Source organism: Chiloscyllium plagiosum, unplaced genomic scaffold, assembly GCF_037043375.1.
Source record: "Chiloscyllium plagiosum isolate Xiang-an unplaced genomic scaffold, Cpla_swu_hap1 HiC_scaffold_6, whole genome shotgun sequence".
Taxonomy (NCBI): domain Eukaryota; kingdom Metazoa; phylum Chordata; class Chondrichthyes; order Orectolobiformes; family Hemiscylliidae; genus Chiloscyllium; species Chiloscyllium plagiosum.
In genome coordinates this window covers 80,264,008-80,286,360 of record NW_028270144.1, presented here as the reverse complement: position 1 = coordinate 80,286,360, position 22,353 = coordinate 80,264,008, and the positions used below count along the sequence as shown (strand labels likewise).

General features: G+C 41.0%; 1 protein-coding gene across 7 annotated transcripts in view; it reads right to left on the bottom strand.

The window, feature by feature from the left end:
- The window catches only part of LOC122550693 (glutamate receptor 4), a 252,123-nt gene that overhangs the window by 18,419 nt on the left and 211,351 nt on the right, over positions 1–22,353 (bottom strand). For all 7 annotated transcript variants that reach the window (XM_043691816.2, XM_087988145.1, XM_087988146.1 and 4 more), the window contains exon 11: positions 21,551–21,924. In XM_043691816.2, coding sequence (XP_043547751.1) covers positions 21,551–21,924 — 374 coding nt within the window. The remainder of the gene's footprint in view (positions 1–21,550; positions 21,925–22,353) is intronic.

Here is a 22,353-nt window from a genome sequence, read left to right as displayed (position 1 = left end):
CCATAGATCCTCATGTGAGGTAAACCTAATGTACGAACTCTCAAATTTCTGTGACCATATGCATGTCCAGCAGCCTCTTAAATATCCCCAATGACCTCGCTTCCACAACTGCTGCTGGCAACGCATTCCATGCTCTCACAACTTTCTGCGTAAAGAACCCGCCTCTGACATCCCCTCTATACTTTCCGCCAAACAGCTCAAAACTATGACCCCTCGTGTTAACAATTTCTGCCCTGGGAAAAAGTCTCTGGCTATCAACTCTATCTATGCCTCTCATTATCTTGTACACCTCAATTAGGTCCCCTCTCTTCCTTCTTTTTTCCAATGAAAAAAGTCCGAGCTCAGTCAACCTCTCTTCGTAAGATAAGCCCTCCATTCCAGGCAGCATCCTGGTAAACCTCCTTGGAACCCTCTCCAAAGCATCCACATCTTTCCTATAATAGGGCGACCAGAACTGGACACAGTATTCAAAGTGCGGTCTAACCAAAGTTTTATAAAGCTGCAACAAGATCTCACGGCTCTTAAACTCAATCCCCCTGTTAATGAAAGCCAAAACACCATATGCTTTCTTAACAACCCTGTCCACTTGGGTGGCAACTTTAAGGAATCTATGTACCTACACACTAAGATCCCGCTGTTCCTCCACACCGCCAAGGATCCTGTCTTTAATCCTGTACTCAACTTTCAAGTTTGGCCTTCCAAAATGCATCACTTCGCATTTATCCAAGTTGAACTCCATTTGCCACCTCTCAGCCCATCTCTGCATCCTGTCAATGTCATGCTGCAGCCTACAACAGTCCTCTATACTGTCAACGACACCTCCAACCTTTGTGTCGTCTGCAAACTTGCTAAGCCATCCTTCAATCGTCTCATCTAAGTCATTAATAAAAATTACAAAGAGTAGAGGCCCAAGAACAGAGCCCTGTGGAACACCACTCACCACTGACTTCCAGGCAGGATATTTTCCTTCCACTACCATTCGCTGTCTTTTGTCGACCAGCCAATTCTGTATCCAGACAGCTAAATTTCCCTGTCCCATTTCTCCTGACCTTCTGAACGAACCTACCATGGGGAACCTTATCAAATGCCTTACTGAAGTCCACATACACCACATCCACCGCTCAACCCTCAGCAACTTGTCTAGTAACATCCTCAAAGAACTCTATAGATTTGTGAGGCATGACCTGCCCGTCACAAAGCCGTGCTGACTGCCTTTAATCAAGCCATGCTCTTCCAGATGGTCATAAATCCTATCCCTCAGAATCCTTTCTAACACCTTGCAGACGACAGACGTGAGACTGACACATTACTATTTAACTGATCAGCAAAATTACTAATAATTTTTAAAGGATAAAGTGGATCAAGTGGATAAAGAACAACTATTTCCACTGACAGAAAGGATTGAAGGTAATTGGCAAAAGAATTATAGAGATTATGAAGAAAAGATGTATATGCAATGAATTGTTACTGATCAGAATGAACTGCTGAAAAAGATAGTTGAAACAGATTCAATAGCAATATTCAAATCGAATTTGCAAGGATAATATTTTCTGAGTAATGGGGGTAAAACATAGAATTAGGACTAACTGGAAAAGAGCGGCTGGTCTCTTTTGTTACATGATTTTATGAAATAAAAGCTTCTATTTATGACTTATGTTGGTTTAATTGCCCATGATATGCATCTACCTACTAATATAAAAATCCATAACTGGAGCTGGAACACCGATTATTGTTGAGTGGCAAAAGTACACTTTCTTTTCGAACACACATCAGTTTAGAAGCATACATGAGTTGGAAGACTGTCCAGGTGCCATGTGATGCAGCAAGATATAGTAGTCAAATGGAATACGAATGTTTTACAATAAATACATCTTTCCACATCAACACTGCTCAGGCCACAAAAATATAGTTCTCAAATTTTTCAAAATTAATATCAGCTCTCTTTAGCAACAATCACAAGTTCACGTTAATAAAATGGCCGCTGTTACAGCACCTTGAACATGGAAAGATCTCTCAATGACACCACAAGGTGGTGAAAATATAGGAATGTGTGGAAATTAGAATAATTATGAGCAAAACAAGAGGATGTGAGAAAGAAGATGAAATCTAAGAGTAGATTTTGAGGAGCCTTCTGAAGCTGAATAAGATGAAAATCTGGCAGAAGGGTTCAGAAAGATAATTTCATTTGATTTTTGAAGGAGCATCCTTATTCATTGGAAACCCAAATGTTTGAGATTGTGGCTCACAACAAATGTTCTTGAGTAACTATGCCTGTAATCAAAGACGTATGGAAATGAGAAAGGACTAAAAGCATAGTAGAATGATTGTGTGTATTTCAAACAGGGACTCGAATAAACATGGCAGCATTGTCAAATTTACTGCTATTTGGCTGAAATTCTATACTTTGGATAACTGACTGGGGATTTATGGCTCACATTCAAAACTGGAAATTTTCCAAGAGGCAGGAAGCAGTGTGAAAAAAAAACACTTCAAATTAAAACCTAGTGTCTGGAAGCTACACTAACAAACGCAGTTGATTTTTCAATAGCCTTAAATATCAATTCACAAAACACATATCAAATTTAAATAAAGCTGTCTGCTTTCAGATAAGGCATTACTAAGGCTATGAATGTGAGAGTGATGTCCCATAGTCACGTGGTGTTCTATATTTTGGTAGAAATCTGACTCAGAACGAACACAGATGTATGTTCAATGGGTGCTAATACAAACAAGTGTTCCAGCTGCACTTTTTATGAAGAAGAGTCTGGGCTGACAGCCATTTACAGAGCTTTGTGGTTTGATTAATGAACAACTTAGTGACTCATTGTGACATATACCCCTGAATGACACACATATCGTCTTTATATTTTGCTTCCTTGTCTTATAATGAAGTATATTCATGATTTAAAAGTTGTTAATTGCACATAGTGCAAACACAGTTTGCAATTTATTTATTTTGAAAGACTTTAAAACATGTTCATCTAGATGTTGGCACTGTTACTGTATAAATACTTAGTGATCATGTCAAATTTTTTTGTTATTTCAACAGAAGCTGTGTTAATGCCTTTGTCAAAATAGCAAAGAGAGAAATTTAACACATCCTTAAAGTGTTTGCACAAAATATCACTGATAGTGATTTCCAAGCTGAAATAACTTCTAACAAGATTGCTTTCAGTCGTTCTCTCACATCGGTGTAATACATTAATGGCAACACAAAATAGTAATGATCTGGTGCAGAATAAGTGTTTAAAAGTAAGTTGTCAGGATTGGAAAGGGCAAGTACTTCTTTCTAAGTAAAACTGACAATGAGCATTACTGAAACTTGCGGAGCGTTGACATTGCCTACCGTAAATAGAAAAGAGTTCCACTCCCCAACACTAACTGCTCTCACATAAGAGTATCAGAAATACGAGTAGACCATTTGGGTCCCAGCGTCTGCTCAGTCATTCAATAAAGTCACGGCTGATCCGATTGTGGCCACACCGCCACTTTTCTGTTTCCCACGATCCCTCCCCCCACCCCCCCCCCACCCCCGAATAAAAACCTAAACTCTGTTGTCAATCAACAATCATATTTAATGTTCGAGCCTCTATTGCTCCCTGGGAAGTGAATTCCAAACACTACTGAATCTCTGAAAAAGAAATTCATCACCATATCTGTCTAAGTAGGAAATCCCTTGGTTTGAAATTCTGTCACTAGTTCTAGATTCGCCCATAAGAAACATCCTCTCAGCATCTACCTTGTCAAATCCCCTCAAAATCTTATATGTTTCAATAATCCCAGCCCTCAATGAATACAGGTCTAATATGCATAAACTTGCTTTATAAGACAAATACCTCATTCCAGAAATCAGTCTCATAGCTTCTTTGAACTGTTTTCAATGCAAATCAATTCCTCCTTAAGTAATGTGACTGAAACTTTACATAATGCTTTCGGTATGGTCTCACCAATGCCCTAATTCAGCTATAACAATGATTTATACTTTACTTGTCTTGCAATAAAGACCAACATGCCATTTACCTCCTAATTTCTTGTGATTACTGTATGCTGATGTTTTGTGTAAGAATATTCAGATTGTACTATATCATTCTGCAGTCATTCTCCATTTAAATACTATCCTACTTTTTATTCTTCCTGCTAAAATGGACAACCTCAGTTTCTCACATTATACCCCACTGCCACATTTTGCCCACTGATTTTGCCTACATCCTTTTCCAGGTTACACATGTCCTCCTCATAACTTGCTTTTCCACCTATTTTCATATCATCAGCAAAATTGGTTTCAATGTGATGGTGTTTTGGAGTATAGAATATCCTTTATTATTATGTACTTACGGTGTGGAAGCAAGCCATTTTAATCCAAAACAGTGACACAAATTGTGAACAGTTAATACTGATACACTATTCTTTGTGTCACTCAACCAGTTTCAATTTACCATCCTGAAAATGACCCACTAATCCTGATAGTATTTCCTGTTACTTAACCAGTCCTCCATTGAATATACTAACCCCATTTTGTCTAGCAATTATTTATGCGGCAACTTATCAAGTGTCTTTTTAAAATCCAAACATACTACATCTACTCATAGAATCATAGAATCCCTACAATGTGAAAATAGGCCATTCAGCCCATCAAGTCCACCCCCACCCCGTGAAGGTGTCTTCATAAAGGGTAGCCTCATTAACTGATTGATATGCTCTGTACTGGTGATTTCATAGTATGGAGTAAAGGACTTCAGAAGGGGGGATAACCCCCTACCTCCCATTTGACTTATGGAATTTTGGAGGTGAGTTATTCAGAAAGTGAGGACTGCAGATGCTGGAGATGAGAGTTGAAAAGTGTGGTGCTGGAAAAGCACAGCAGGTCAGGCAGCATCCGAGGAGCAGGAAAATCCATGTTTTGGGCATAAGCCCTTCATCAGGAATGTCCAGTGATGATAGTGCCATTGTATGTTAAGGTCTGGTTAGATTCTATCCTGTTGGATATGGCCATTGCCTGGCATCTGTGCGGTATGAATATCATTTGCCAGCTATAAGTCTAACCTGAATGATGTCCAGGTTTTGCTGATTTGAACACAGATAATTTCAGGACCTGAGAAGTCATGAATGATGCTGAACATTATGCAATCAGTGGCAAACATTTGAATTCTGACCTTATGATTAAGGAGAGGTCAATTAATAAAATAGCTGAAGATGGCTGGGCTCAGGCCTCTATTCTGAGGATCTTCTGCAGTGATGTCCTTGAATTAATCATATTATTAAAATTATCTCCAACTTTCAGAGAGTTTTCCCATTTTATATCATGAGGGCCATGGCTAGGGTGAATAGCCAAGGTCTTGTCCCTGGGGTGGGGGAGTCCAGAACTAGAGGGACACCCTAATAGGGTGAAATGGGAAAGATTTAACGGGGACCTAGGGGGAAACTGTTTCAAGCAGAGGGTGGTGCATGTCTGGAATGAGCTGTCAGAGGAAGTGGTGGAGGCTGGTAAATTACAACATTTAAAAGGCATCTGGATGGGTATATGAAAAGGAAGGGTTTAGTGGGATATGGCCAAGTGCTGGCAAATGGGACTAGTTTAATTTAGGGTATCTGGTCGGCATGGATGAGTTTGGACCGAAGGGTTTGTTTTCGTGCTGTACATCTCTATGACTCTGTGACCCTAGTTTTGCCAGGGCTCCTTGATACCACACTTGATCAAATTGATATCGAGGGCATGCACCCTCACCTCTTGAGTTCAGCTGTTTTGCCCATATTTGAGTGAATGTAATGTGGTCAGGAGCTGAGCAGGGTCTGGCAGAACCCAAACTAAGCATCAGTGAATAAGTGTTGCTTGATGATATTACTGACAGCAACTGATAATTAAGAGTTGACTTCTCAGTGGCATTTACGGATGGGTAAACAACACTGGCTCAGCCAGAGATACCCACATCACATGAATGTGTTGGCCAGGTTGGAATTGTTCTGTGTTTTGTGACCAGGATGTACCTGTGCAACTTTCCATATTGCAGAGTAGATACCAGAATTGTAGTTGTACACAAAAAAACTTGGCGAGGGGTGCTGTTCATTCTCAAAAAAAAGTCTTCAGCATTATTGTTTGAATATTGTCAGAGTCTATGGTCTTTGCAGAATCTAGCACCTTCAACTGTTTTTTTTTGATATCACATAGAGTGAATCAAATTTGCTGAAGGCTGGCGTAAATAATGCTGGGGATCTCCAGAGGAGGCTGAGATAAATTGTTCACTTGGCACTTCTGGCAGAAGATGCTGGCAAATGTTTTAGCTCTATCATTTGCACTGATGGGCTGTGCTCCCCCATTATTGAAGATGGGGATATTGTGGCACCACCACCTCCAGTGAGTTCATAGATACACTACAGTGTGGAAGCAGGCCATTCAGCCCATCGAGTCCACATCAACCCTCTGAAGGGCATCCCACCCAGTCCCAACCCCATCCCTGCAGCCCTGCATTTCCCGTGGCTAACCCATCCAGCTAGCACATCTTTGGCCTGTGGGAGGAAACTGGAGCACCCCCACGCAGACATGAGGAGAATGTGCAAACTCCACACAGACACCTAGTTCCCTGGTGCTGTGAGGCAACAATGCTAACCAATGAGCCACCATGCTACCATAAATTGTTCAATTGTTTAATTATCCACCACCATTCATGACTGGGTATGGGAGGACCACAGAGCTTAGATTTCATCCAAATGTTTCTGGCTTCACCAGACTGACACATCAGTTTTAAGAATGCCTGATTCTGCACCTGGTATTATTTGTTCCCATCCTTAAACTCCTTTTCTGGACTCAGATGGTGCACCTTTCTGGTAGAATCTTCCTTCCTTAATGGGATACATATTTTCTGAGAATTAAGAAATATTTCTTTAAATATCTGTTACTGTTTGTCTAATGTCTTAACTTTTGACTTATTTACCCAGCCGCATTAGGCAACTCTTCATATTTTTATATGTGCCTTTACTTAAGACATTAGTTACAAACACACATTTCTTACTCTCAAACTAAATGGGAAATTCTACAATTTTATGATCACTCTTGCATAGAGCATCCTTTACTGTGCGTTTTTTAAATTAATCTTGTCCCATTACACATTACTAGATGCAAAATGGGGTGGATTCTGCTAGATTCTAGAACAAATTGTTCTAAGAAACTGTCCTGAATACAATCTGTGAACTTGTTCAAGGGGAGGCAATGGCATAGTGGTATTATTGCTAGACTATTCATTGAGAGATCCAGGTAATGTTCGAAGAACTTGAGTTCAAATCCTGTTGTGACAGATAGTGGAATTTGAATTCAATCAAAATCTGGAATTAAGAAACCATTGCTGATTGTCGGAAAAACCCATCTGGTTCACTAACATTCTTTAGGAAAGTAAGTTGCTGTCTTTACCTGGTCAGGCCTACCTGTGACTGCAAACCCACATCAATGTTGTTGATTCTTAACTGCACGCTGAAGAGATGGTCAATAAAGGCTGATCTAACCAATGACACCCACATTCAGCGAATGAATGAAAAGAAAACCCTCCAGGCTATCTTTGCTAATTTGATTTGTTCAATTGATTTGAAGATTGGAGTTAGCCATGAATCTACGTACTCTGACTTACTGTATAGCTACAGTTAAGGGACCCACAAACAATTCCCACCAATGACTTATTTCTTAACTCCACGCAAATTGATTCGACATCTTGATCTTCTGAGCCAAGATCATTTCTCACCACTGTCACTGATTATTCCTTTATCAATGTAACCAGTCCATCTCATTTTCATTTCTTCCATCTTCCAAAATGTCAAGAATCCCTGAATAGTTAAGTCTTGGCCCAGGTTTGTCCCATAGAATCACAGAATTGTTAGAATGGAAAAGGAAGCTGAAATAACTCCCGACAGTCTGGTATCCCATTGCCTGTGCATAGCACTTGACACTGCTCTGGCTTCTTCAGAGTCAGCTCTCAGAACATAACCCCTGATACTCCTGTCTATATCTGTCAGCCACAGCTCCCTGATTGGACCAAGTTAATTGCCCCAATCAGGGAACTCATATTCTCTGAGGTCCACCTTGCTGACATTATTACAACCATTACAAAGGCCACTTGGCCCATCATGTCTATGCTGGTTACCCAAATGAGCATCTCACACTGCTATTCTCCTGATTTATCTCAATGACTCAGCACATTCTTCCTTTTCAAGTAACCATCTACTTTCTTTTTGAATGCCTTGATTGAACCTGCCTCCATCACAGTCTTAGGTTGTGCATTCCAGACTCTACTCCTCATTGTTTTCTTCATGTCACTTTTGCTCCATTTACTTTAAGTGCACACCCTCTCGTTATCAATGCTTGCTAGAGTGGAGAATAATGCAGTAAAATCCAGAGCAAAATGTTTTGGGACTGAGATTGCATTGGTGTTCAAATGTTTAGCTGACAGAGATTGAAACTGGCTGGCAGGTAGAAAGTGGCTCGTTAGAAAATTACAAATGTATCCATCCATAATTTACTGTCCTTTGAACAAAATGGAGCAACAATCTTGTATGCTACACTTTGTCAGTGTCACGTGATAGCTCATAAAGGTTCACCCAGAATGCAAGCTTGTTAAAGACTACGAAAGCCTAAATTTATACAAATTTTGTTTAATAGAATAGGGTTGTTACATACCCTTTGGCCACCACATTTTGAGAAAGAAGCAATTGTTTTCGAGAGTGTACAGAAGAGACTTAATAGAATTGTAGCACAGATGAGGGTTTACTATTGCATAAATAGACTAGAAAATCTGTGGCTGTTCCCCTTAGAATAGGAAGGTAAGAGGAGATTTGATAGAAATGCTGAGATGCAGTAAATAATGAGAAACTGTTCCTCATGACTGCAGAGTCAATATTATGAGGGCACAGATTTAAGGTGATTGACAAAATAGCCAGAGGCAACATGAGGTAAAAAATGATGTGATCAATGGTTGAGATGTTTAATGCATGCCTGATAGTGTGGCAGAGATAAATTCAAAAGTAGCTTTCAGAACAGGATTTGATAAGTAATCGACGAAGTAAGTATTTGTGGGGTTATGGGGAAAGAACAGAGCAACAGAATTAACTGTAATGTTTTATTAAAGAGACATATAGATTTGATGGACTAAATAATATTACTCTGTGCTGTACTATTCTACAATTCTAAGCTTCACTTGAATGAACGTTTAGTGAAAGCAACTTATTATGATTTGTAAGCTGTAAAGACATACTGCGTAATGCCCTTGGGAACATCTTTAGCTTATGTCACAAACTAAAACAATTTCAAGATAATCTTCCAAAATAACTTCAATTGCTACATGCCTGGTTTAGAAATGTGCTATAATAGGTTAAATGTATTTTCTGTGACAAAATCAGAAGCTGCACACACCATTAATTTGAATCTTACAAAATAACCTTTATATAGTTATACAAATAAAACATGACCATCATCCCTGAGAAAGACAAAACAGAAACAGTAAGTTGTCATTAATGCCATTTCTCAATGGGAATAAGAATTGATTATTTTTTGTGAAAAATAGAAGTGTCAAGACTGATTATTGATAGTTCATTTACATCTATGAATTAATTAATGGGATCATGTCCATTTTTGCAGAGAGGGTAGTAACTTGACAAGTGGAATAACCAGCTGCTGCAAAATCTATCCAATCAGAATCCCATTCCCAGTGGGAGGTAGCTTAAAATTCAAATTGGTTTACCGCTTCTACCATTGGGACACATTTGCAATTTCCCATTACCAGTAGTTAGATATTTAATGGTTTGACCAGCAGTCCTGAAGAAATGTATAGAACATTTTAGCTTTTATTATTCTGTGACTGCAGCCAGCTCATCCAAAGTTCCATCATACCCCACCCACCACTGCTCCCCTATCCTATCACACATCTGATCTACTAGGTTGGCTTAGCATGTGGCGAGCCTTTGCACTGACCTTGAACATTGTGGTGATCCCTCAGCACTGACCCTCTGACTGTGAGATGAGACCTCAGCACCAAATGTCTGACTATGAGGTGATTCCTCAGCACCAACTCGCTGACTATGAGGTGATCCCTCAGCATTGACCCTCTAAATGTGAGGTGATATCTCAGCACCAACTGTCTGACTCTGAGGTGATTTCTCAGCACCGACTGTTTGACAATGAGATGATACCTCAGTACCAACTCTCCGACTGTGAGATGATACCTCAGTACCAACTCTCCGACTGTGAGGTGATACCTCAGTACCAACTCTCCGACTGTGAGGTGATACCTCAGCACCAACTCTCCGACTGTGAGGTGATACCTCAGTACCAACTCTCCGACTGTGAGGTGATACCTCAGTACCAACTCTCCGACTGTGAGGTGATACCTCAGTACCAACTCTCTGACTGTGAAGTGATACCTCAGTACCAACTCTCCGACTGTGAGGTGATACCTCAGTACCAACTCTCTGACTGTGAAGTGATACCTCAGTACCAACTCTCCGACTGTGAAGTGATACCTCAGTACCAACTCTCCGACTGTGAGGTGATACCTCAGTACCAACTCTCTGACTGTGAAGTGATACCTCAGTACCAACTCTCCGACTGTGAGGTGATACCTCAGTACCAACTCTCTGACTGTGAGGTGATACCTCAGTACCAACTCTCCGACTGTGAAGTGATACCTCAGCACTAACTGTCTGACTATGATGTGATTCCTCAGCACCAACTCACTGATTATGAGGTAATCCCTCAGCATTGACCCTCTGACTGTGAGGTGATCCCTCAGCACTGACCTTCTGACTGTGAGGTGATCCCCAGTATGTCCCTCTGACTGTAAAGTGATGACTCAGTGTGTCCCTCTGTGAGATGACTTTGTGTTTGAGTTTGATTCATTATTGTTATATGTACTGAGATACAGTGAAAAGTTTTGTTTTGAGTGCTCTGCAGGTAGACCGTACCTTGCAAAGTGCATCATGGCAGCATAACAGAGTGCAGAATATAATGTTAATTCACAGAGATGGTGCAGAGAGAGAGAGAGAGATCAACATTAACATTTGAGAGTTCTGTTTAAAAGTCTGATAACAGCAGGGAAGAAGCTATTCTTGAATCGTTTGTATGTGTAATCAATTTTTTATATCTTCTGCCCAAGCGAAGAGGGTGGAAGAGAGTATAACTGGGGAGGGAGGGGTCTTTGATTATGTTGGCTACTTTCCTGAGGCAGTGGGAAGTATAAATGGAATCAATGGATGGAAGGTTGGTTTGTGTGATGGACTGGGATGTGTTCATAACTCTCCATAGTTTCTTGTGGTCTTGAGAGGACAGCTGCCACACCATGTGTAATGCAGCCAGATAGGATGCTTTCTATGGTGCATCTATAAAAATTGGTAAGAGTTCTTAGCTGCATTTCCTTAGCTTAGACCAGGACATATTGTTGGTGATCATCACTCTCAGAAACTTGACACTCACAACCATTTCGACCTCAGGATTCAGACAGAAGCATGCCCTAGAGTCAATAAAGAGCTTTTTCGTTTTTGCTGATGTTGATGGAGAGATTATTGACTTTAAACCATGCCACTAAACACTCAATCTCTTTCCTGTATCCTGTCTTATTGTTACTTGAGATCTGACCTACAATGATGGTTTCACCAGCAAACTTGTAAATGGAGCTGGGATGGAATTTAGCCACATAGTCATGAGTGTAAGATGTATTATAGGAGACTGAGTACGCAACCTTGCAGGGCACTGGTGTTTAAGATTATTTGGAGGAGGTGTTGTTGCCTATTCTTATTTATTGCGGCCTATGGGTCAGGAAGGCAAGGATCCTGTTACAGAGTGGGGAGCTGCAACCTAGTTCTTGAGTTGTAGAGATGAGTTTGTTTGGAATTATCATGTTGAAAGTGGAGCTGAAGTAGTCAATAAGTAGGACCATAGCATAGGTTATCATTGCTATCCAGATGTTCCAGGGATGAGTGTAAGGCCAGGGAGATGGTGTCTGCTTTGGACCTGTTGTGCAGGTAGGTGAATTGGAAGGGATCAAGGCAATTCAGTAGACTGGAGTTGATGTGAGCCTTGACTTAATAATTATGGATGTCACAGCCACCAGGCATTAATCACTGAGGCATACTGTATGATTTTTCTTTGGCACTGGGATGATGGTGGTCTCCTTGAAGCAGGTGGGGACTTTAGATCACAGGAAGGAAAGATTAAAGATGTCTGCGAATACGCCTGCCAGCTGGTCTACACTGGGTCTGAGTGCATGGCTGGAGACTTTATCCAGGTCAGTTGCTTTCTGTGGATTACCCTCAAGAAGGCCAATCTGGCATATATGGCAGTGACTGAGGGAATAGGTGCACCCAAAGCTGACGGGATAGGTGACATCATCTCACTGACCTTTGTTCAAACCGAGCATAGAATGCTTTGAACTCATTGGGTAAGAATGTACTGGTGTCCACAATTCTGTTCAACTTCGCTTTGTAGCCCATTATATCAAGTAAGTAATCCCTCAGTGTATCACTCTGACCGTGAGGTGATCCCTCAGCATATCCGTCTGATGATAAAATGATCCCTCAATGTGTCCCTCTGACTGTAAAATGACCCTCAGTATATCCCTGTGAGGTGATCCTTCAATATTTTGCTCTGACTGTGAGGTGATCTCTCTGTATGTTCCCCTGATTGTGAGGCAATCCCTCAGTATGTCCCTCTAACTGAGAGGTGATCCCTCAGCACTGAGACTGGGCAGGGGTATATCAACCTGAATCATGAGGCATAGGTCTCTATGGGCCATTATTTTGTTATCCGTCACATTAAGTATTTTTCTTTGTAAAATACCCGGTAACCACAGCAACTGAGAACATTTAAACATGTTCTGAACCTAATAATGATTCTGGCCTCCTCACAGTAAATCTGGGCAGTCAGCACAGCTACTCTGGTGATTTTGTGACCGCATTAGATTGAGCTAAGAAGAAAAATCACCTAAGTTCATACAGTCGGAATAATATGAAAGGAGGCCATTCCAGTACCAAAGATGAGTCTGGGAATGGAAGCCAACTGTTGATACAATGGATTTGGAAAGTACATTTTCTGAGTGCTTTTTGATGAAGCTTACGCACAAACTCAATTTCCAATCTTCTCTCTTCCTTATTTATCTTGTCCTGCTGGACAGCCAGCACAGCCATTGTTTTACATTAACTTTAAAGGTCAACCTCAAACCTAACTTATATGTGACTCAGAGTTTCTCAATACTGTTTTACAATTTTATTCTGAATTTCTATCCATTTAAAATTTGGACTATTGGGTTATACATAGAGTTATAGAGATATACAGCATGGAAAAAGACCCTTCGGTCCAACCCGTCCATGCCGACCAGATATCCCAACCCAATCTAATCCCGCCTGCCAGCACCCAGCCCATATCCCTCCAAACCCTTCCTATTCATATGCCCATCTAAATGCCTCTTAAATGTTGCAATTGTACCAGCCTCCACCACATCCACTGGCAGCTCATTCCATACACATACTACCCTCTGCGTGAAAAAGTTGCCACTTAGGTCTCTTTTATATCTTTCCCCTCTCACCCTAAACCTATGCCCTCTAGTTCTGGACTCCCCCACCCCAGGGAAAAGACTTTGTCTATTTATCCTATCCATGCCCCTCATAATTTTGTAAACCTCTATAAGGTCACCCCTCAGCCTCCAACACTCCAGGGAAAACAGCCCCAGCCTGTTCAGCCTCTCCCTGTAGCTCAGATCCTCCAACCCTGGCAACATCCTTGTAAATCTTTTCTGAACCCTTTCAAGTTTCACAACATCTTTCCAATAGGAAGGAGACCAGAATTGCACGCAATATTCCAACAGTGGCCTAACCAATGTCCTGTACAGCCACAACATGACCTCCCAACTCCTGTACTCAATACTCTGACCAATAAAGGAAAGCATACCAAACGCCTTCTTCACTATCCTATCTACCTGAGACTCCACTTTCAAGGAGCTATGAACCTGCACTCCAAGGTCTCTTTGTTCAGCAACACTCCCTAGGACCTTACCATTAAGTGTATAAGTCCTGCTCTGATTTGCTTTCCCAAAATGCAGCACCTCGCATTTATCGGAATTAAACTCCATCTGCCACTTCTCAGTTCATTGGCCCATCTGGTCCAGATCTTGTTGTAATCTGAGGTAACCCTCTTCGCTGTCCACTACACCTCCAATTTTGGTGTCATCTGCAAACTTACTAACTGTACCCCTTATGCTCGCATCCAAATCATTTATGTAAATGACAAAAAGTAGAGGGCCCAGCACCAATCCTTGTGGCACTCCACTGGTCACAGGCCTCCAGTCTGAAAAGCAACCCTCCACCACTACCCTTTGTCTTCTACCTTTGAGCCAGTTCTGTATCCAAATGGCTAGTTCTCCCTGTATTCCATGAGATCTAACCTTGCTAATCAGTCTCCCATGGGGAACCTTGTCGAACACCTTACTGAAGTCCATATAGATCAAATCTACTGCTCTGCCCTCATCAATCTTCTTTGTTACTTCTTCAAAAAACTCAATCAAGTTTGTGAGACATGATTTCCCACGCACAAAGACATATTGACTATCCCGAATCAGTCTTTGCCTTTCCAAATACATAGAACATAGAACATAGAAGAATACAGCGCAGTACAGGCTCTTCGGCCCTCGATGTTGCGCCGATCCAAGCCCACCTAACCTACACTAGCCCACTATCCTCCATATGCCTATCCAATGCCTGCTTAAATGCCCATAATGAGGGAGAGTCCACCACTGCTACTGGCAGGGCATTCCACGAACTCACGACTCGCTGAGTAAAGAACCTACCCCTAACATCTGTCCTATACCTACCCCCCCTTAATTTAAAGCTATGCCCCCTTGTAATAGCTGACTCCATACGTGGAAAAAGATTCTCACTGTCGACCCTATCTAAACCCCTAATCATCTTGTACACCTCTATCAAGTCACCCCTAAACCTTCTTTTCTCCAATGAAAACAACCCCAAGTGCCTCAGCCTTTCCTCATACGATCTTTCTACCATACCAGGCAACATCCTGGTAAACCTCCTCTGCACCCATTCCAGTGCCTCCACATCCTTCCTATAGTATGGCGACCAAAACTGCACACAATACTCCAGATGCGGCCGCACCAGAGTCTTATACAACTGCAACATGACCTCAGTACTCCGGAACTCAATTCCTCTACCAATAAAAGCCAGTACGCCATATGCCTTCTTCACCGCACTATTTACCTGGGTGGCAACTTTCAAAGATCTGTGTACATGGACACCAAGATCCCTCTGCTCATCCACACTACCAAGTATCCGACCATTAGCCCAGTACCCCATCTTTTTGTTACTCTTACCAAAGTGAATCACCTCACACTTAGCTACATTGAACTCCATTTGCCACCTTTCTGCCCAGTTCTGCAGCTTATCTATATCCCGCTGTAACCTGCCACGTCCTTCCTCACTGTCTACAACTCCTCCGACTTTCGTATCATCCGCAAACTTGCTCACCCAACCTTCTAACCCCTCCTCCAGGTCATTTATAAAAATGACAAACAGCAATGGTCCCAAAACAGATCCTTCTGGAACACCGCTAGTGACGGCACTCCAAGATGAACCTTTGCCATCAACTACTACCCTCTGTCTTCTTCCGGCCAGCCAACTCCTAATCCAAACCTCCAACTCACCCTCAATGCCATACCTCCGTATTTTTTGCAGTAGTCTACCATGGGGAACCTTATCAAACGCCTTACTAAAATCCATATACAACACATCTACCCCTTTCCCCTCGTCCACCTCCTTAGTCACCTTCTCAAAGAATTCAATAAGGTTTGTGAGGCACGACCTGCCCTTCACAAAACCATGCTGACTATCCTTGATCACATTATTCCTATCCAGATGTTCATAAATCCTATCTCTTACAATTCTCTCTAAGATTTTGCCCACAACAGAAGTGAGACTCACCGGCGTATAGTTACTAGAGTTATCCCTACTCCCCTTCTTGAACAAGGGAACCACATTTGCTAGCCTCCAATCTTCTGGCACTACTCCTGTAGACAACGAGGACATAAAAATCAAGGCCAATGGCTCTGCAATCTCCTCCCTTGCTTCCCAGAGAATCCTAGGATAAATGCCATCAGGCCCAGGGCACTTATCTATTTTCACCCTTTCCAGAATTTCCAACACCTCTTCTCTACATACCTCAAAGCCATCCATTCTACTTAATTGTGACTCAGTATTCACATTGACAACAATGTCCTGTTCCTGATTGATTCATTCAGTGTCTCCCCAATCTCTTCAGCCTCCACATGCAACTTCCCACTACTATCCTTGACTGGACCTATTCCTACCCTCATCATTCTTTTATTCCTGACATACCTATAGAAAGCCTTAGGGTTTTCCCTAATCCTACCAACTAAGGACCTTTCATGTCCCCTCCTTGCTCTTAGCTCTCTCTTCCTTCCTGGCTACCTTATAACTCTCAATCGCCCCAATTGAACCTTCATGCCTCATCTTTATATAGGCCGCCCTCTTCCATTTAACAAGGGATTCCAATTCCTTATTAAACCACGGCTCCCTCACACGACCCTTTCCTCCCTGCCTGACAGGTACATACTTATCAAGGACACTCAATAGTTGCTCCTTGAACAAGGTCCACATATCAATTACGCCCTTGCCTTGAAGCTTACTTTTCCAAGCCACACATCCTAAATCATGCCTCACTGCATCATAATTTCCCTGCCCCCAGCTATAAATCTTGCCCTGTAGTGCACACTTATCCCTCTCCATCACTAGAGTAAAAGTCACCGAATTGTGGTCACTGTCCCCAAAGTGCTCACCTACCTCTAATTCTAACACCTGGCCTGGTTCATTACCCAGAACCAAATCCAGTATGGCCTCACCTCTTGTTGGCCTATCTACATATTGTGTCAGGAAACCCTCCTGCACACATTTGACAAACACTGACCCATCTAACGAACTTGAGCTATAGCTTTCCCAATCAATATCAGGAAAGTTAAAGTCCCCCATGTACATCCTGTCCCTCAGAATTCCCTCCAACAACTTGCCCACCACTGAGGTCAGGCTCACCGGTCTATAGTTCCCTGGCTTGTCTTTACTGCCCTTCTTAAACAGTGGCACCATGTTTGCCAACCTCCAGTCTCCTGGCACCTCACCTTTGACTATCAATGATACAAATATACATTAAATATGTTATTCTTTTTCTTTTAGAGGATCTTTTCTGAGATTTTTTTAGCATTCTGAGATATGTGCTTTGCAATTCCCTGTCTTTTTTTCCATGAAAACCACAGACTAGTTCCCTTGTTAACTTGGTAAATAATGAAAGAACTTGGATTCCTGTTGTGTTTTAAATATCCTCAAATCCTCCCAAAGCTGTCTGCAGCCATTGATTTACTTTTGAAGTGCAGTTACTGTTGGTTCGTAGGTCATTTTACACACCAGGTTCCACAAACTGCAATGAAATAAACAACCAAAGAATTTGCTTTCCACGGTGTTCATTATGGAATTCATGTCATTGGATCTTTTAATCTCATCTGAAAGGGCAAACAGTGTCACAGTTTAGCTTACCATCCAAATAAATGGCAGCACTTGTGTCAATGAAACCTCCTTTAGTGCTGCATGAGATTACACAGCAGTCTAGATTATATGTTCAAATCTAGGAGTATGACTTGAAGCTATGATCTTTTGTCTCAGAGGTGACAGCGATACCAATGAATCAAGGTACCATGGTTTCAGACTAATGCCAATGTTGATTTCTGGTATTCAAAAGTGGACCAAAGCTATCATCCATTCATACAACACCAATACTTCCACGCTACAACATATAAACCTTTGCATAGGATTAGTCATAATTTTACATATCATAATAAAATACATACAATGTATTAATGGCACAAAGACACTAACAGCAGATACATGAACATGCATATGCAAGTTAAATAAATCTATTTTTATTTATTCTTAGGTTTTGATCTACACCTATTAACTCCGACTAATGAAATCATTAGGCTACTCTCGCCATTTTTGATAAATCAAGAGATAGCACCTTACTGTTACAGGTAGGAAGTAGGAAAACAATAAACTAACAGATTGGATTATATCATTGCAGCCAATAAAAGACAAATGCTCAATTGCATTAGCTCAGACATGAAGCTATCAATCAAAAGATGCCACATACTCTTGCTGCTAGTAGCACATCTTATATTCCTAATCCCTGGTGCTACCTGATCGTCAGTGAACTGAGTGCTGATGCAACTGTCAATGGCAATTTTGAGCAGTATGCTGCAAAATGTTGATGACCTTTCCAAGGTTATTCATGAAGCAGCCTACAGAAGGAAGATGATTACTGAATTGCTGTTTGAGCACAGCCAAAGCTCAATCACTGTCCTGGTCTGAGTGTGGACCTTATTATATTGTAACTCAGCTTTAATGTGTGTTGTGTGACGACATGTAATGAGCCACAGCTGCAGTATGCAGCTTCCATCTCCCAGATGTTAACTGCCTAGTTTTACTTCCACTTGGACGAGCGTATGAATGCTGAAAAACCTGAAGGTATATGCATCATGGCTGTTCCCTCAAAAACTGGTCTGAACATATGCGATTCTAACTTAAGAGCCACCTTGTATCTATATATTAAAAAACTGAAATTTTTGTTACTTACGTAAATCATGGCAAGATTGGATTGGAAAGATAAAAAGATAAGCAGGGTGCGGCAATTCAGCTTATCCTATTACAGAGAATGAAATTACACTCTCGAACAGTAGCCGGAATACCTCCCGAGATTTTGCCACCACAGCGGCCTTTGGAGGAACATTGCAGGTATTAAGCACTCTTACTGTGAAGATTACTGCTAGCAGTCACAAAGGTACATTTTCCTGGTTGGATCTAGATCAGTCTTTTCTATTCCAATTCTAATTCTATTGGTTTCCTTTCTTTCGTCACTGAAAACTTAAGGTTTTTCTAAACATTTCCAAGTTCTTTAGCAGCAGGCATCAGCCTTATAGTTCGTCCAATCATCGCATTTATGGGATGGATGAATACTTTGTGCTTTAGTGGTCACAAATTCATTCAGTATTCAAAGTGCATCAATCAGGTCCAGCATTTATCCAATTAAATTCACCAACATAACTCAACAAATTGACCACTGCTCTGCGAAGATTATACACTGTCACAATTGAGTTCTTCACCCACACTATGGGCTTTACAGCCAGTGAGAGATCCATGTTGGTTTTTCTAAGGAAGACACTGAAACCACACACTGATCAGGCAGTGGTGAAGCGGCTGATGAACCCTCCCTGCAATCAGAATCATGAGGAACTGAAGTTCCACGAAGCAAGAACTACACACCAATCAGCAGCCGATAGCTCGTGCACTCAGCAGCATTACAGAGGAAGCCACGGCTGCATGGTGTCAGGCCTGCCTGCGGCTGGGTTAACTCCAACTGCCCTGACGGAGGGTTCCACCCAAATTGTCAACTTCTACACCTCCTGATGCTGTTTGGCTTACTGTGTTCTTCCAGCCTTCTGCTGTCTACTTAACTCCAACAGTGGCAGGCTACGGTGCTTAATTGGTCAATTAAAGGTGTCAATTAGTGGCAAGGCTGGGAGGTCAAGCAAGGGTCTCTCTGGCCAGGACTTAATTTGAGTTGAGGTTGGAACTCAAATTAATCATGTTCCATAATTTTCTCTTCAATGTGCGAAGATCTTGCACTTCATTTCTATTAATTATCATCTGTTCAAGCTGGCTTATTTGTGAGCCTTATCTGTATTGTTCTGTAACTCTTCAGTTGCCTTTTTAGACTCTGCTGTCTTTCATGGTTTGGTAATGTTGGTAAATGTGTGTTGAGATAACTTTTTATTCACCTATTTTTCTAATCAACTTGTTCAGGGATGTTATTATATATCTCTGGAGCAGGTGGGACTTGAAGCCAGACCTCTCAGTTTAAGGGTAGGGACACTACCACTGTACCACAAGAGCACCCTAAATATAAATCCAAGACATTTATGTAGATTAGGATTTGTAGGACTGACAGGTGGTATATTCTAGGCAAAAGTGAGGACTGCAGATGCTGGAAACCAGAGTTTAGATCAGAGTTTAGAAAAACACAGCAGTTCAGGCAGCATCTGAGGAGCAGGAAAATCGACGTTTCGGGCAAAAGCCCTTCATCAGGAAACATTCTGTTTATTCTGTATATCTCCACAGCTCTATTTCATTCCCCAAGCTCTTAACTGCTATTTCCAACTTTGGTTAATTTCTAATCAAACCTTTATGCTTTAGTAAGGCTTTCTACAGTATTACAGAAATCAGTTCAGAATGCTGGTTGTTTAATTCCAATTTTCAGCTCCTTTACTGCCAGCCTCAATGAACGTCAGTACAGGAACTATCTACCTGTTTTTTCCTTAGCACAGCCCATCATGTTGACAGAACCTGCAGCTGACTGCACCAAATTACATTTTTTTTTCATAGAAATGGAAGAAAATGAGAAAGGCCTTTTTGACTTATCCCTGGACAAGTATGAATTTCAATCAATCCACTTAATCTCCTGAGAGAGGTCTGTGAAATTCCTCTCAAATCTCCAAACGTAATCAAGAAAAATTGAAGTATTAGTTCAGTTCAGTCCAACTCATACACTATTCAACTGACAAATTCATTCTTCAGTTCAGTCCTTTGTCTTAACAGCTTTGGAACCGTTATACACCCTAAGGTAGTTCGTTATCTCACTCTTTGCTTATTTTAAAACCTCAACCATCTGCTTAACCATAGTTAAGAACAACTTAAATACGAATACTGTGTACATACAAAACTACAGCACATTTTTCACTAAGACATATATTGTTAATCATTTCACAACACTAGTTTTGTAGAGTTATAAAGAATTACTTTTTCATAAAAATACATTCAGTAGATCTCCTATGGGAGTCACTGCTTTCACTTAGAATAAAATAAAATTACAGTTGATAAATTTACATAGGCAGTTCCATTATAAATGTATAGAATATAGGAATTTATAATGGAAAAGGTGGGCAGAAAATCCATGCAAATGAAAACTTTTGATCTACTATGGATATGTATTCACACACGGTCGAAAGTGAGCTCCTGTATTTGAGTACTAAAAAGCCATTCAACAATAAAATTTGGTCATTACAGTTCATTTTCTTTTCATTTCAGCAATGGGTGCAGATCAGAAAGAAATGAGATTTTATATACACCTGGACAGTTGACCGTAAAATAAGGTATGCAGCAAACACACGGTAGTCCTCCAAGGGGACAAAATCAGCATAACTTTATGCATTTTACGGTCTACGCATGGTGTATATAAGTTACGTGCAGAAATGTGTAAATGATAATTTAGAGGTCATTCACACATTTCACTTATCTATAAAAAAGCAGCAATTTCTTTCGGAACCTTACCGTTTGTGGAAGCATTCAAATAACTTTTAGAAAGAATATACTTATGTTGAAGGGGGTAAAGGTAACGTATATGCACCATGGCATCAGGCTTGACCATAAAATGCACAGAGTTAATAGATAAGTGACCAACCTTGGTGAAATATCGCATCCTTGCTGCATAAAGGCACCCAGAGAAAACCAAAGACTGTTAAAGATTCCAAACTCATTGGGTGGTTGATCACTTGGTGATGTATCTTGTCCATCTTCTGGTTCTTCAGTGTGCCATTCATATGGGCTAAACCTGCTGACCAGGAAGAGTACCACGCTGACTCCAATGTAGGCAAAGACGATACACATCCAAATTTCATATGCCAATGGGTCAAGAAAGGAGAAAACGCCAGGTTTGGACTTCTGCGGTTTCTTGATCATGATGGAAATGCCCAGGCTCATGAAGGGCTTGGAAAAGTCAATGACCTCTTCTCGTACTAAAGTAATGGTCAGTGGTGCCACACCAATCTGTGCTCTCTGTGAAATGGGGAAAATCCTTTTTAAATACATATCTGAAAGTACACACATGGTAGATGATACCAGTGCAAACAACCCTTAAAGAAAATCTCTAATCTCTAAATATGTAGTTAATTTATTCAGCTTTAAGCTTAGCATATTAAATATTTCAACAGTTGCAATGTGGACAGTGCACCATATGACTTACTGTTTGTTCATTAACTTAAATAGTTCTCTGATACCATACTTTGTTAGAGTAAAAACAAGGTGCCAAGAGGCTCCGCTTTCTGAATTATAGATATGCCATGCTGTTTTTATTTTGCAAGTTTTGTAATTCAAATAAATTCTAATATTTATTTCATTTCTCCTGATTTTTCTAGAGGACATTTTATCAGTAGTGAGATACATCTACAGGAAAGTTACTCATTTGTACTCACTTAAACTTGTAAA